This window comes from Nannobrachium achirus (assembly GCF_963921795.1).
Source record: "Nannobrachium achirus genome assembly, chromosome: 15".
NCBI lineage: Eukaryota > Metazoa > Chordata > Actinopteri > Myctophiformes > Myctophidae > Nannobrachium > Nannobrachium achirus.
In genome coordinates, this window is record NC_137822.1 from 18,952,860 (window position 1) to 18,969,792 (window position 16,933).

The 16,933-nt window shown below is 41.8% G+C and overlaps 2 protein-coding genes across 2 annotated transcripts; both read left to right on the top strand.

Moving 5' to 3' along the window:
• Positions 1-3,697: 3,697 nt before the first annotated feature.
• On the top strand, positions 3,698-5,491 carry LOC308298849 (apelin receptor B-like). The gene has a single exon (XM_080742537.1). It carries the CDS (start codon positions 3,847-3,849, stop codon positions 4,936-4,938), a length of 1,092 nt encoding a protein of 363 aa, XP_080598663.1. The 5' UTR covers positions 3,698-3,846; the 3' UTR covers positions 4,939-5,491.
• A 7,012-nt stretch (positions 5,492-12,503) lies between these two features.
• nfkbil1 (nuclear factor of kappa light polypeptide gene enhancer in B-cells inhibitor-like 1) lies at positions 12,504-16,393 on the top strand. The gene is made up of 4 exons (XM_080742536.1): positions 12,504-13,008; positions 13,625-13,737; positions 15,464-15,581; positions 15,684-16,393. Exons 1-4 carry the CDS (start codon positions 12,735-12,737, stop codon positions 16,268-16,270), a joined length of 1,092 nt encoding a protein of 363 aa, XP_080598662.1. The 5' UTR covers positions 12,504-12,734; the 3' UTR covers positions 16,271-16,393.
• Positions 16,394-16,933: the final 540 nt, after the last annotated feature.

The window sequence follows — 16,933 nt, forward strand, 5'->3', positions numbered from 1 at the left end:
TTGAGAAACACTCCTAGAGTGTGTACGTTATTGCGTGTCAGTCTTCTCTGAGTCTGTGTGCATGTGTGCACTTCTCTCTTGTCTGTCTGCCAGCCGGCCTACGTGTCTGTCTGTGTCTGTGTTTGTGTATATTTGTGGTCTCCATATTTATCCCCTTTATGTTCCTCAGATAACTCAGATGTTATTGACGTGTTGATAGATCACAGTCAGATGATGGCAACTGAGAGGCCTTGGTGTGGGTAGCGTGCGGAACGTGACACGGAGCTTCTTCAATGCCTTCATGGTGTGTGGTTTACAGCACCGGGCCACACAGGAGAGGATATGGGGCTAGCAGGATAAACAGTGCACCGTACCAAAAACAACAATCGATTTGAAAGACAGGTGGGCATTGGGCAATTAGTCCAAGGAAAAACATGCTATTCTGTGGAAACAGGACTGCTGGTTCTCACCAAGAACATTGCGTAATTGCAAGAGAAAGGAGCAGCGGTCAAGATGGAATGCATCTGTTCCATTGGAACTTGTCACTCTTAGGGAATGTTGGAATACTTATCAGTGTTATTGTCATAATCAAATACGGCGCCAACATTCTATCATGTGCACAGAAGTTAGCAAACTAAGCGAGTTACTTACAGTGTCTTGGTATGCTTTAATATTTTTTTCCCATTATTTTCTATTAACAGAAACCTGCGTATTGTCTTTATAAAATGTCTCAGTGCTACAGTCAGTGGGTGGGTTGAATGAGGTAATTGACACCAATTCTTAATATATCTAGAGTCTTGTCAACTCTGACAATGAATGAATCATGAAGTATAAATACACTACAAGCTCCGTTGGAATACAGATCGGAAGCTAGCTATAGCTTTGACTACACTCTCTCTGCATCTTTTCCTGTTCTGCCAAATGGCCCGCCAGAGCTGGCTGGACAAAAGCTATAGAGGGAGCAAGAAGGGACAAAGGAGGAGACATATAAAAACAATCCCATCAGTATAATAACAAATGCCATGACCTTGTGTCATAATAGATGTCAAAAACAAAGTGTAATAAATGACATTGGTTGTTAGTTGAACAAGCGGGAATTGGTTCTCCTAATCAGAGGAATAGTGAGATAAGTGGAGAGGGCAACGCGAGGGATCAAGAGGGCTCGGATGGAAGGAAGGAGGAGGGGATCGGTGGAGGAGAAGATTGTTGAGTGATACGCTAGTTGTGTCTAAGACAGTCAGTGCCCTGGCGCCACTGTTGCCACTCTGCTGAGAGACAGAGCTAGGCTGCAGAATGAGCTCTCCCACCTGGGCCACTGCATACAGACACATATACAAGCACCAAAGAGGGAAAACTTGAGCTCCAGAAGTCCTTAAAAATCTGATCTCTTCCATCTTTAGGTCATTTCAGGGCAATGATTTTCAGCATTTTTGTTCAGGATTGTAACGGTTTTATTTAATTATTACATTTTTTGTTTATCTGTTTTAGTTCTTTGCGTATAATATATATTTTTTTAGTTTTATTTTTGTGTTTTCTGTTTCATGTATTTTGATTCATCTATATGTGAATGTCTATTCCTGTTGATTACTGTGTTCTGTATCTTGGCTACACTGAAACTGAGGCTCTGCCCCTCAGTTGTACTCCAAGCTGGGATAAAGGTTATGATGATCATTACCATTGATAGTTTGTATATTGGGGGATAGATTGTTCACGTACAAAAAGACTTATTACCCAGTAATAAGTCTTTTTGATATAGTTTGTCCTTGTTGAGCAACGACGAGTCCTACTACCAATCTGCTGGCTGAAGCACGCAGACATCTCCTACTTGATTGTTCACGTACAATTTGATTACATTTATATTTATATTTATACCTCGGCTCATTTAACATGAAGATCCTTGGAGGTCCAAGTGCAGCGGGCTAGGCAAGGCCTAAATCTCCTTCGTTAATTGGTAGCTTGTTTCTTATCCTTGTACGTTACTACCTATTTACTTCCTCGTATTGTTTTTTTTTTTTGTTATAATTCTTGAAGCTTAGACATATCTCTTTACCCATATCTATATCTGCGTTTCATGCTCCAGTGCTGCTATGACAACTTAATTTCCCTTGCGGGATCAATAAAGGTCTGTCTAACTATCAAAGCGTAGACTAAAGAGACGATGAGGAGAGAGACAGACTTCAGAGAGACAGAGACAAAGAGAGAGCGATGAGATGAGAGATAGTTGGCTGGTTGCTTAATAATTGTTTTATCACAGAATAAATCTCAGTATATGTACTATAATTATAGTAAAACAATCTTGTGGAACCCACAGTATAAGGGTGTGTCTGTGTGTCTGTCTCTATGTTTCTGTGTCCACAGCTATTCTTGCAAACCACTAGGCAGATTAACAACAAATTTCGTGAGCAGGCTGCCAGTAGGCCAAGAACGTAATCCCTGAATGTTTTCACATTATATTGGAGGAATTATAAATCTCAGATTCACCGGCCCGCCATCCTTCCATATTTGGGAAAGATGTCATCAACATGATATCAGAGATATCCCTTCTTGTTTAGTTAATCATGCCCTATCTTGCTATCTATCCCTCTGACACACGACTGACAAACTGTGACATCATTCCAGATTGTGCAGAATTCTGCTGCAAGTTTACTGACAGTTGACAAAATTAAATACATGATACGAAAATTAAATACACGAAAAGATCATTTCACGCTCGGATGTTAGATTTTATTTTAAATATTTAGATCTCTTGTTTGGCACCCTGCAAAGCAATGTGTTCATAATAGCAGCAAGGGTCTATTAAAATTGTAGACATGTTATATGTTGCTCCTTGGGGCTCACAGCATTTTAATGTAGACGTCAGTAGAATACACGTTTCAACATGCACAGCCATGAAACAACAAACATTGACATGGAAATGCTGTAGTAGTCTATTCAACTTGGGAGTAGGCTAACAGTGCTCCAGTATGAGAACGACCCTGCATTGACAAAGTAATTGTAAAACAGGTAAAACAGCCTATGAGTCATGCCATGTAAAGACATGGTTCATAGTTAGTATAGAAAATATATAATCAATGTCTACTGTTAAAACAATAATATCTTAAATATAAATGTGTGATCATTAATAAGACATGTAATGAAAATATTCTACGCATGTATTTTGCTCTGCTTTGTCTTTTATCTTTGTGTTGCAACAATATTTGTGATATACCCTGATCCTTGTGTAATTATCTCAAGTGCATATCGTCCTTGTCGGGTGAAAACCTTGTATGTCCAGAACCGTTGGTTTTGCATTTATCATTTAAAAAATGATTTGAACTAGTGAAAACAGCCGATCTACAAGCACACAACGCCTCGCACCGCGAGGCGTTGTGTGCTTGTAGATCTGCTGTTTTCACTACTTTTGTGTGACGGTCTTGTATGATGAAGCAGGGCTTTACTTTGTGAAAGAACGTATACATTTGAAACTTGGAGATACGAGGTTTACACCCGACAACGACGATATGTAATGAGCAGAGAGAATGGTGAGTGTGTGCAGTGAATGAGCATGCTCTTCAGACCAGAGAGGAGGCAAAGGGAAAGGGGGGGGCTGGGGGATGTCTTAGTAGGGGGGGCGGGGGGGCTGGGGGATGTCCTAGAAGGGCACGTAGTGCTGCATGGGTATATAAAGGCCAGGCCGCTCTCAGATGTAGCAACAGATTTCAGAGTGCTGACAGGACAACTTCTCCTCGGACTATTTCTATCACAAATATTTGTGTCTTCATTTCATTGGACATTGTTGCTGGCCCGGATTCATTTGAAAACTACAGAGACAAAATCCTATCAGATTTCAAATACAAGAACGGATCGTCTTGCGAGGAACAAAAGGAGATGGAGGGGCCAAATGAAAGTCTCTATGATGAGTACTATGACTATGAAGAGAACGAGAATTCCACCAACTGTGACTACTCCGAGTGGGAGCCTTCATACTCTGTCATCCCAGTGCTCTACATGCTGATCTTCATCCTCGGCCTGTCTGGAAACGGAGTGGTCATCTTCACCGTGTGGAGAGCACAGGGCAAGCGGCGGGCTGCTGATGTTTACATAGGCAACCTGGCTTTAGCCGACCTTACCTTTGTGGTCACTCTGCCTCTCTGGGCAGTGTACACTGCCATGGGCTACCACTGGCCCTTTGGAGTGGCCCTCTGCAAGATCAGCAGCTACGTGGTCCTGCTAAACATGTATGCCAGCGTTTTCTGCCTCACCTGCATGAGCTTTGATCGCTACCTGGCCATCGTCCACTCCTTGTCCAGCTCACAGCTCCGCACCCGGGGCCACATGAGGGTTTCCCTGACAGTCATTTGGCTTCTGTCTGGTCTACTGGCTGCCCCCACTCTAATCTTCCGCACCACCAAACACGACGACACATTCAACCGGACCTCCTGCGCCATGGACTTCAGCCTGGTGGTCACAGATAAGACAGACAAGGGCAAGGAAATAGTGGACCTGTGGATCGCTGGTCTTAGCCTCTCCTCTTCGGCCCTGGGATTTCTTCTACCTTTCCTGGCCATGATGGTGTGCTACTGCTTCATCGGATGCACCGTCACCCGCCACTTCAACAGCCTGCGCAAGGAAGACCAGCGCAAGCGGAGACTCCTGAAGATCATCACCACACTGGTGGTGGTTTTTGCTGCCTGCTGGACACCCTTCCACGTGGTGAAGAGCGCCGATGCCCTCTCCTACCTGAACCTGGCTCCGGACACATGCGCCTTCCTACGCTTCCTCCTGCTGGCTCACCCGTATGCCACCTGCCTGGCATACGTCAACAGCTGCCTCAACCCCTTCCTTTATGCCTTCTTTGACCTGCGCTTTCGCTCCCAGTGCCTGTGCCTGCTCAACCTAAAGAAGGCATTGCATGCCAGCCCTGCCATCTCGCTATCCTCCCAAAAGACTGAGGCTCAGTCCTTGGCCACTAAGGTGTGACATCACCTCAAGAAACAGGTGACTGATGACTATGTCCTGCCTCCACTTAAACAATGCAGGTGAATCAAAGTGTTTCAGCTGACCATGATTTGGTCAGTTGTCAGGGTGACATCTTTCAGAGTGACAAAACGTCCCTATGGTTTTGTGGACCGGGAGCTAAACAGAGCTAAACGTCTGACTGGATAAAGAAGTGAGGAACGTGGTGTATTAGCTCTGACCACAGACATTTTCCTCACTGACTTTCAGTGGAAGGGGTGTTTGATGCAAAACCAAACCTCTTAAAACAAGGGAACGAGATGCAGGACAATGCAAACATTTTGGACACGGTGGAATTTGTTTCAAATGGACCAATGGACCCGACCTGTGTTTCTTTTGGTTGATGCAAAGTGTAGAACCGTGGAACTCTGATGTCTTCTAGCTCTTGTGAATTGTATTATTTGTGATTTTGACCACATGCTGTTGTTGTTTTCATTTGTAAGCACTTGAGGCGCCATTCCCTCCCTCTTACGTGATCTTTATACACCAGCCGACAGTATTTTGTGTGTATGTGTGAATGGGTTTGCCAGTCAGCAAGAGGTGACTGAGAGTCTGATAAGTGTTGTAAGGAGAGACAAGGGCATGGTGGGTGGGGTGGGGTGGGGGTGGGGGGGAGTCCCAGACAGACAGACAGACAGATGGCAGCTGACAAATGTTTGGAGGAGGGTGGGGGGCCCAATTAAAAGTTGACTGGCTGATCTGACAGACAAATGTGTGTGTGTGTGTGTGTGTGTGTGTGTGTGTGTGTGTGTGTGTGTGTGTGTGTGTGTGTGTGTGTGTGTGTGTGTGTGTGTGTGTGTGTGTGCGTGCGTGCGTGCGTGCGTGTGTGTGTGTGTGCGTGTGTGTGCGTGTGTGAGAGAGATTTGTCTTGTTACTGTAATTGAATGTACGTGTGACAGTGAACTCTTTGGAATGATACAGAAACATTGACCGTTGATGAGTACATTATGTGAATATACTTTGTGAATATGCATTATATTGACTTAATCTTTATGATTTGTAATAATAAAAAAAGGTGGATTAACCAAAAATAATTCTCCCTGGTCTGTCTGTTACTTGTTATTACTTGTTAAGACTGGTTGGAATGAATTAAGTCATTTTCAATGAATGTGCCTCTTCCTGTTAGTGCATTGCTAAGGGGAGACATTCTCCCTCCCATTGTGTTCTGTGAGGCTAAAATCAAAGCAAGTGACTACAGGAAATGCACATTGGAGTTCTGTTTCCTTCTTCCAGCATGCTTGCTTCATGGCTCCTCGCAGTTCTCTCACATGGTCAGCATTATGTCCAATGCATTTGTTTTATTTATATGTTTATTTGACAGGGACAATACAAAAAACTGTGTATCAAGTTATAAAAACGTCAAACCGTTGCATTGTATATGGGGTTTATAGCCACGGCTAATTTGCGACCCCAGTCATTTTCAATACAAATATCTACAGAGTAAAATAAATTATCAATTACAAATAGGACATACATGAAGCTCTAATCTAAACAAGAGCAACAAAAGCAATAACATTCCAAAAGTACATGAAAATTAGTGACGTTAACGATTGGCATGAGTTTCTGGTGACACGTTTGCTTTGTCGCTCTCATTCGTCTGCCATAAAGACAATGAGCTGCTTTGCCTCAAATTAGCATGTCAGCAGTTTTAAGATGGCCTCTAATTATATTTAGTTAGAGGAAGCAAAAATTCCAACCAATTGAACAATCTAAAACATTTCTCTCTTTTTATTTTCATTCTCATATAGTATATTCTTTTCTTCATTATCTATGCTCCCACTAAACCACACGGGACAGTTTACTTTACTTTTTTTTCAAATAGCCAAAGTATAAAATAGGGCTTAAGTGGATAAGTTGACATCAGTGACTTTAGTGTAATGAGCTTTTTGAGGACATAGCCTAATGACCGTCAGCAAGAGGACAGAAGATTGGCTCCTAATCCTTTTAGTGGTGAACAATTGTCCCCGTTAGCACCAAGTAATGAACAAACACTGGGATGGGACCCATTTGTGGGTCAAATGTCCAATTTCTCTTTTGGGTCACAAGCTAAAAGGTTTGGGAACCAATGATGTAATGAACAGCTGAGGAAGTCTAAATCCATCCCATAGCACTGAGTTCAGCCTGTGTTGCTCCTGTATTCAGAGAATGCTAACAAAATGAAACACATCATCTCTGTTTTCTTAGTGAATATAGTCTTTTTACTATACTCAAGCTTGATTTGCACTTGGTGTCGCGTGCCAAAAATAGACAAGCTCACAATGGGTCGCATCGCGTAGATCCCCTTTCTCTTCACATTAAGCCATCGGCATATCTACCATAATCAAAGAATAGAATAGACCTTTATTGAGCCTGCAAGGGAAATTTAGGAGCCAGAGCCAGCACAGCATGAAGTTGCAGATACAGAGAGATGTGCTGTGAGGTAGTGTAATTAACAAAAAGGCAAAGTGTGTTCAATTAAAACATACAAAACAATACGTCATGATAATTATGAAAAATTGGAAATATTGTGCTACTTCTTATTGGTTCAACAATACATGTTGTGCAAGTTGCCATGGTGTGAACCATAGTGAGACCTGCAATATGTATACTAGACAACATGGAAGTATGTGGTGGTATCCCTTAAGTAGCTATTAATTAGATCATCAATGGAAACAGCTCTCAAATATGCCCTCAGATTTCAAGTATAAGAAAGCGTTCTCTGAATTTGAGCTCAATATAGAATATATCAGTTTATGTATTGATTGAATTTCAACCTATTATTTCATGGTTTTGATTAAAGAGGTATTTCACTTTAAAACACTTCTGTGGTAATTTTCACTTCTTACACATCTTATGTGTGCACTTTATTAATTGCTTGTTTCAATATTTCATATTAATTTGATCAGAAAGTTTCATCAGCAAAGTTTGTGGTACACCTACTATTGTAGTACAAAGGAAAAAAGTAAACCAGCCAATCTCACAAAGATGAATTTTACACTAACTTTCACATTATCCCCCACCTGCTGTCGGCATCAAAGTCAAAGACTGCTGTGAAACATAACCTGAATAGATTAGATTCATGGGTTTTCAAGTTTTATGGAGGTAAAGTGATCATGTTACAAAGATTTCATGGTATGATCATTGCTCCCGAGTCCCGCCACAACAGATTTCTCATTTAGCTAGAAAGTGTTTGTGCCATGCAGAAGAATATGAAATATATATATTTTTCCATTTATCAATGTCTATGTTTCTGAGGAGGCACAGAAGGAATCCAATACAAGTAAGATGACAGTTCAGTAATTATTACACAATGTTTTCGGATCAACATTCCTCTCTAATAACAGTGTCAAGTGTGTCTAACTGTCTATACACAGGAGCACTGCAGCAGTCTTGCCATGGGGAATCCCGAGGGCTATAGCTCTCCGCACTGAGAAAATGACAAACAACAAAACCACTATCCAGACAGATAACCGACTGGTGTAATGTAACATTTAATGAAGCGTTTTGTGCAGCCAGACTGTAAAATAAAACTGTAAATGTTTGCTAGTTGAACAAGAGGTGCATGTTTTCACTGTTACGGTTGATCTTTAAAGAGGACAACTTCAAATTTCAGTATATTTGTTTCAGATATAGATACATACAAATAGACTTGAGTTTTATTATTATTATTATTATTTTAATAAAACAACGCATGAAAGAAATAACCTCACACATGCCATCACCTGAGAAACCTGTCTCATGCCAGTTAAGAAACAGAAACTTGACAGAATCTGGACAGAAACTGATACCACACCCTAAAACGTCTGTGGCTAAGAGTCACCAAATGGATTGCTCACGAGATCAAAAGGGATCATAGTTGTGGGTGAAAAAGGTTTGTGTGGAACACACCTTGACTCAATTGGCATATCAATGGGTGTCAAGCTGTTGCAGTTGCCCTGTTTTAAGAGACAGACATGTGGCCAGCCCTGTGCCAGCAGAAGCACATCTCCAGCTGTCATAAATCAGAGCCAAATAAACCGGGTCATGCAGAAAATAGACACGAAGGAAGTGCGCGCACGTTTTCTCCTCAGTCTGAACAATGGGACAGGGTCGTTCAGCCAGCCACCGGACCTCAAGCCTGCCTGACCATAATGTGGCGGGCTGGAGAGATGACCCCTGGAACGTCTTGGTGGACCCTTGGCTTCCTGCTGCCGGCCCTCCAACACGCCACCCCCTCCCAGGGGTGTCGCACCAAATTCTGGGCCCTGAGTACAAGGATTCACTAGCTGCGGGCCCCCCATGAATGTTCTTCATAGGAGGGGGTTTAACCCATTTAGACTGGGAACGTGTTATGTTGTGCTTTAACTATTGAAAAATAGCAGATATACAAGCTCACAAAAGTAGCAGATCTACAAGCTTGTGCTTGAAGATCTGCTATTTTTGAAAATCGTGAAAGTCTTTGAATATTTCATTTCCTTCTAAGTAAAAAAAAAAAAACTATGTTTCTATGTCAGTGGTGCTCAAACTGTTTCATGTGAAGGACCCCCAAAATTATATGTATTTGGCCACGGACCCCCATCTCAAAATATTTTGTTCCAGGGACCCCCCCCCCCCCCCCCCCCCCAGAAGCTACATTTGAGTTGAAAATGTTCGCTTAAAAAATACACATAGGCCTATTCAATGATTTGCACACATTTTCATTACTTTTCAAAAGTAGCAGATCTACAAGCTCGCTGCTATTTTTCAATAGCTAAAGTATAAAATAATGAAGGCCCCTCCACCTTGGGCCCTAGTAATTCAGTCCCACTACCCCAATTGTGACGCCCCTGCCCCCACCTCCAAGAGAGGGACGAAAGGGACATCATGGACAGGATAGAGTCAGCAGGCCAGGCAGGAAAGTCAGGAGGCGGGTGGGCAAGTTACGGGTTCCTGTCCGGGGATATCCTGTCTTTCAGCAGCATCTCTCTGCTTGGTCCCCGGTGCAAGAAAGATGCATGCCCCACCTGACCCCAAGGGAGCCCGGGGTACTTACTTCAGTAGCAAAGCCAACACAGAGCACACTCTAGACAGGTCTGATGAATGCCAAATTATTGTAGTAGGATATAAGGAAAGCCCCGTCAATTTGAAAAAAGAAAAAAGGAGAGCAAAAAAAGGGGGAGTCCCACTGATACAACAAAGGTTTAATGCAGATACAACATTTCGGTTGCTTGGACCTTCATCAGCCATGCCTTCATCAGCCATGCCTGATGAAGGTCTGAGTGACCAAAACGTATAGCTGTATTAAACATTTTTTGTTGTTGTAAGTGAATACAGCATGCAGGACTTTTTGCTCTTCTTATTACTTAGTTCATTAGACAAACGCACCTGTCCACTTCAGTAGGTGTGCAAAAAGGACTTTTTCTAAAAATTAAAAAGAAATACAGATAAAACAATTTCTTAAGGACTGCCAAACAGCACTGCAGTGTTACCATTGGGCATGTGACACCTGAGGTGACGAAATAGGCCTCTCTCTTTTGAAATGCCAGACATTTAAAAGACATTCACACAAGAGCACCATCGTTAGTGAAGACACGTCGTTTCCGACAGCAAAGGGGGTGGAAGTGGCCATGCTTTGGGATGCTCCGGATCTTAAGGTTATGTGGAACTGAGTCTCCGAGCGGATCATCCTCTTCACAGGGTACAAAGTGCCCCTTCATTCCCTCCTCTATCCTCTCCTTTGTGAGGAAGGCTGCAGTCTCCAAAGGGCCCCACTCCCTCCCTCAGACTCATCACAGGCCTTAAATGGACCCCCTGTCTTAAGCCCTAGGTCCAAGCCAGCTCAGAAGCTCAGCTGCACTTACTTAAACATCACAGGTACAAATAGACATACAAGCAAGTCCCAGATCTAGTGGTAAATTAGATGTCGCATCAGTGACACTGAAGAACAGGATTGAATTATCCTACGGTGGGTGATAGGGGTTTAGTAAACGTATACATTTTTAATGTGACAGACAATTTTTTTTCCAAGTGTGCATTTATTGGCACTATTTATTGAATCACAGCTAAGTCTGCTGTCACACACACACACACACACACACACACACACACACACACACACACACACACACACACACACACACACACACACACACTCTCTCTCTCTCTTCGATCTTTCTCTCTCTCTCTCTCTCTCTCTCTCTCTCTCTCTCTCTCTCTCTCTCTCTCTCCCTTCGATCTCTCTTTTCAAATGAATTTAATTCAAAGGCATGAGAAAACATACCAATTTATGCCAAAGCAAAAGTGGAACTAAACAGGGTGCATAATATTAATATAAATGGGAATAAATAAATGTGTAAACAGAGCTGTTACACTGCAACTATCTTACGAATATAGGCTATACAAATTGTGCATTCTCTCTCTCGCATCCATGCCCCATGGTCTGGAGACTCTGGACACACACACACACACACACACACACACACACACACACACACACACACACACACACACACACATACACACACACACACACACACACACACACACACACACACACACACACACACACACACACACACACACAGACTGTTCTGCATAGCCCTTTCCTGGCAGGTGCAGTATTTTGAAAAGCCCATCATGACAAAGAACAGACTGACAATTCTATGATTGAAAATAAAAAGAGCGCAGAAAGTGCGGAACAAATTAACACCACTACTTTAATTGCAAAATAGTTTAGGCCCTATTGTTCCAAATCTGGCAACACTTGTTGTAGTCTATTGTCTATTGCTTGCAATGTGGGATTTTTCCTGACATTATTTCAGCAGTAAAAAATGTAATACAAAATATTTATTCATCTCTCCCAGACTCATTTTGAGCCTGTGTTTGCCCTGTTTAACCCTTTCAGTGGTGGAAAAGTACTCACATTTATTACTTAATTTAAGTAAAAGTATCAATACTGCAGTATAGAAATACTCTGTAGTAAAAGTCCGGAATTCAAAATGTACTTGAGTAAAAGTATGAACGTGTTGGCATCAAAATGTAATTTAAAGTACCAAAAGTAAAAGTAGCCTACAAAATGTCTGAAAATAGCAGATCTACAAGTTTGTCACAACGTGTTGCGAACTTGCGATGCGACACCTTGTGAGCTTGTAGATTGTCTATTTTCAAATAGCTTAGTATAAAATAGGGTTAAAGTGGCTAATGTATGTTTTCGAATAGAATAATTTATATCTGCAATGTTCTAATAACGAAGGTTTTCAAATAAATGTAGTGGAGTAAAAGTACAATAGGCCTATTTGGATCCAAGATGTAGTGGAGACTCCACTGTGGAGTAGAAGTAAAAGTATTGGAAATTGGAAACACTGGAGTAAAGTACAAATACCTCAAACTTTTACTTTAGTAAATTTACTTACTTTACTCTTCCACTGCCTGTTTTGTATCATTGAAACGATTTTACCGAGGCATGTTTGAGCTGGGAAACACTGCCCCCTAGTGACACTGCTGGCAACAACGTCTTGTGCGGAACCTTCATTGTTCGTTAGGCTTTTCTGGCGGACTTCTAAATGAGCAGGACCGTCACCGGACGGATGTTCCGATGTTAATGTTTTGTTGTTGTTTTTTTTGTATTTTGTTCTCCTTTATTTGCCAGTAGGTTGTCGTGTGGTTCTATTAGCTAAACACTGGACTGCACTTAACGTTGGCTATAATTCAGTTGGGTTATATTTTGTGCTAGTGGTGGTTATTATTGTGTCAAGGAAGGTCGCTGCCCATTAAACAGTTGTTCGGTCGTCAGCCTGGTTTGCTTCTAGTAGTTGCGTTTAACGATGGCTTCTCGAAAACAGAAGCGAGTTTTGAGGTACGTGGAGGAGGGTAGTCTGTTGAAGTTGAAGTCGTACCTGCGTAAACATTCAGAGTTGGACGTCAACTTCTCCCTAAGCAAAAAGCAGAGAAGCCCATTGCACCAGGCCTGTAAACTGGGCGACGACGCGATCCTTCGACTTTTATTGAAACACGGAGCTGACGTTCTTCAGAAGGACCGTCATGGAGATACACCTTTACACCTCGCAGCCAACAGAGCACTTAAACATGGGAAAAGAGGTGAACGGACTACTACACTTACACATTGTAAAGGCCAGAGTGTTAAAGCTGCAATCTGGAACTTATTGAATGAATACAACGTTATTTTAACCAAACTATAATGGTGGGTAGTCTACCCACCTATAATGGTGGGTAGAGTTTGTTAATTTCTTTCAATGTTATATGAGATACTTAAAGTGTGGGAAATAAGCCTCGGCTTTCTAGGATTTCCTTTTAGTTGACCTTCTACCAGAGATTTGAAACTGTACTTTTTTCTATTACAAACTTCTAATAAATTCTTCAATCAATCAATCAATCAATCAATCAATCAATCAATAAAGCATATCTAGCTATCTGCGGTGTGGTGATCCTTTTTAGACCATTGTGTCGGATAGGACTCTGTGACAATTAATACTGCTGCCTGAAGCTCAACTATTGGAATATCTCCCCTGACCAAGGGGAAAAAGCAGTAGCAGTAATGTGGTCTCTTATGACCAAAGTTGTTGATTGCAGATTCAACTCTGGGGGTTAAAAAAAATGACAAATGAACATGTTAACTGACTCTTAACTACCTCATAACATTCCATTGCCGCGTATAATTCTTAATCTGATTTTGTTTTGCTTTTACTTTCTTAAGCGTATGATGAGCTGGTTGTTCCTTTACGAAATAGCTGCCCAGAAGCCATGGATATGTGTAATAATGCTGGAATAACCCCAAAAGACCTCTTACTGTGGATGAGAGATGAAAAGGTAACCCTGTTTCGAATTCATTTGGATTAAGGAAAATAATTAAACTGATAGGACTAGTCTCTGCCTGGACTTAACGCGGTTGACAGACAAAAATATACAGCTTTTAAATAATTGCGACCGTAAGGTCGCAGTTTAGTATGAAAACCTCCAAACCTCCAAACCTCCAAACCTAGCAACCCAAGGGTTGCTAGGTTTGACATCACAAACTCTATGGGCCATCTGACCTAGAAATCTATATTTGGGCATAGATGACTCATCGTGACCTCATCACACGTCGACCGCACGTGTGACGTGCGGTCGACCGCACGTGTGACCGACGGACGGCCGGTGGAGGTTTTCATACTAAACTGCGACCTTACGGTCGCAATAAACAAACCTGATGTCAGACCTGAAGTATCCTTTTATACCCATATATGGAGATACAGAGATCTCCATATATGGGCATATTAGAAAGCCCATATATGGGCATATACGGATGACATCAGGGATATCCATATATGGGCATAAAAGGGACAAGGGCTTACAGTTAAGAGATCTCCATATATGGGCATATCAGAAAGCCCATATATGTTCATATACTGATGACATCAGGAATATCCATATATGGGCATAAAAGGGACAAGGACTAAAGCCCTTTGCACACAGGCGCGTTTAACCGCACGGATAAAACGGACAATATAATTTTTTGAAAAGAAAACAATGATTCTCTATGACCTCATGCACACCGGCTCCGAATTAGCCGTGCGACGAGTGGCTGCCGCCGTGCGTTTTTTTCTCGATCGAAACCAGTTCGATTCGTGCGTCTTGTCGCATGCGGTAAAAAACTCATCACTCCTTTTATGACTCCTTTTTGGATCCGCAGCGCCGATTCCGCACAGCCTTGCACACCAAATCCAATGCGTTTTATTCATGCCGCAAACGAAAAAAACGCAACTGTCCTGTGTGCAAAGGGCTTTACAGTTAAGAGATCTCCATATATGGGCATAAAGGGACAAGGACTGTTACAGTAGATATAGAGATGTCCATATATGGGCATAAATGAACAAGGACTGACAAACACTGAGATCTCCATATAACCTATGGGAATATAAGGGACGAGGACTGTCAGCTTGTAGACCTATTTTCTAAATATTGTTGTACATTAAAAACTTGAAATGGGTCGTTCTGCATAGTACTTGGGATTTGTTGATGTAAATGTTCACATAGAGTGTAATAATTGGTAAAACAAACTTTTGGCCTATTTGTGGAGATAAGCGACCAACGGTCGCTTATCTCCCGATTAGGGAGTCTTACTGGTTATCTATTGTTCATGTAGGGCTGTCACAATTATTACATAATCGTCTAATCGCAATTATTTGACATAATCGCGATTATTTTTCATAATCGTCAATCGTTTCCATGTTGAAAAATGTAAAAAAAAATTCAAGTAAAAAAAAATAGTGGAAATAGCAGATCGCGTTGTGAGCTTGTAGATCGGCTATTTCCACTATCAATGTTATTTTTTTAAGTATAAAGTTGTCAAATATGTCAATAAATTCTTTGTATATTTAGGTTATGTGTCATATCTGCCATTATGCAACTTCAAAGCCTACAAGCCAAACAGAAATGTAATTGTCAACGACAAAAACACAATTAAATCGTTAATCGCAATTATTTGAGAGAAAATCAATCGTCATGTAAAATGTCATAATCGTGACAGCCCTATGTATTGTTCATGTAATTCTAGCCTGCTGCAACTAGTATGAATGGTGCACGATCTGCCTCAGACCCTGAGAAGGAATGGAGGGAGAAGCTGTTTGGGGAGTGTGAAGATGAGTTCTTTGAAACCTTTGGGGTGTATGATGGTAAGTTTTACAAATGATATACATAAATACTATTTTTCTAATCAGTGATGTTTCGATCCAGATCCTGAATTATGTTTTAATGTTGCCGTCTTTGTTTTGCAGCTGATGATTTCCTTCCAGTTGATGAAGATGAGGAGGACTTCGGGGACTGGGCTGATAAAATCAGAAGAGAGTATTTTGCTGAAAAGCATGCTGAAGCTCAAAGACTGGCAGCATCATCTTCAGGGTGGAAAAGGTCTAAAAGTAGGAAGGATGAAGAGGAGGAGGAGAGAAGCCGGAAGGAGTTTACAGAGAAGCTGCAGAGGGAGCATGAAGAGTACCTGGCTCGCGCAGCACATAAAGAGGAAGAGACACGACGGGGAAAGAAGCAACGTTATGAAGAGAGATGCGCCGCTACCTTCCAAAACAGTGCTTCGGCAGCAAACACAAAACTGAGCTATAGTGACATCCCATGGCCAGCCCCACGAGGCACAGTGCAAGAAATGGTGGATGTGATGTTGCACGGTGCCAACCGGAAGGATGTGCCCGTATTCCGGAAACTGCTCAAGCGGCAACAGACGCTGTGGCACCCAGATAAGTTTGCCCAGCGCTGTGGAGCCAGACTGGCGGAGAAGGACAAGCAGAAGATTCTAGACACAGTCACCGCTCTTTCACAGGAGCTGAACAGGCTGTCTCAGAGTCTGAAGTAAAACCAGACCGATATCTGGCTTCATCCATTATTTGGCTTTTTGGACGGCATCCTTATATGCAGTTATTTCCGCTGATGTGTGGTTAATGTTCAGATTTAACTGTAAAGATATTTATATACAGTATATTAAATCCTTGTTATCTTGATATAATTATCACTGGTTTGTGCTTTGTGGGGGGAGGGGGAGGCGTTATATTTGTTTGAAGTTGCAAATGATATAGGCTTGGTGGTGGGTTGATTGCTTGAATACTTTATTAGAAGTTTGCATAGGAAAAGGTACAGGACAGTACAATTCACTGATACAAGGTCAGCTGCAACTGGAAGGATGAAGACTGCAAGAAAGCTTTTGGGCTTGTTTAAATTGGGGCCCCTTTTTACAACTCGTACTCATCCAACATTAAATGACAGACAAATAAAACACAGTACTACACAATTTTCTGAAATCGTATTCTTTGCTTAAATGGTATTATAAAGCCCAGGTTCTTTACAAAAATCCTTCACCTTTGTTCCAATGGCTGTAATGGCACTAAGTGAAGATAACTCTGAGCATCAATTTAAAGTCACCAATCAATGCGTGAGGCTTGTCAAATTAATATTTGAAAGTTAAAACTGCTATAGTATATCAAATGCATACCATTTTAAAATCACGACAGATTGACTCTTT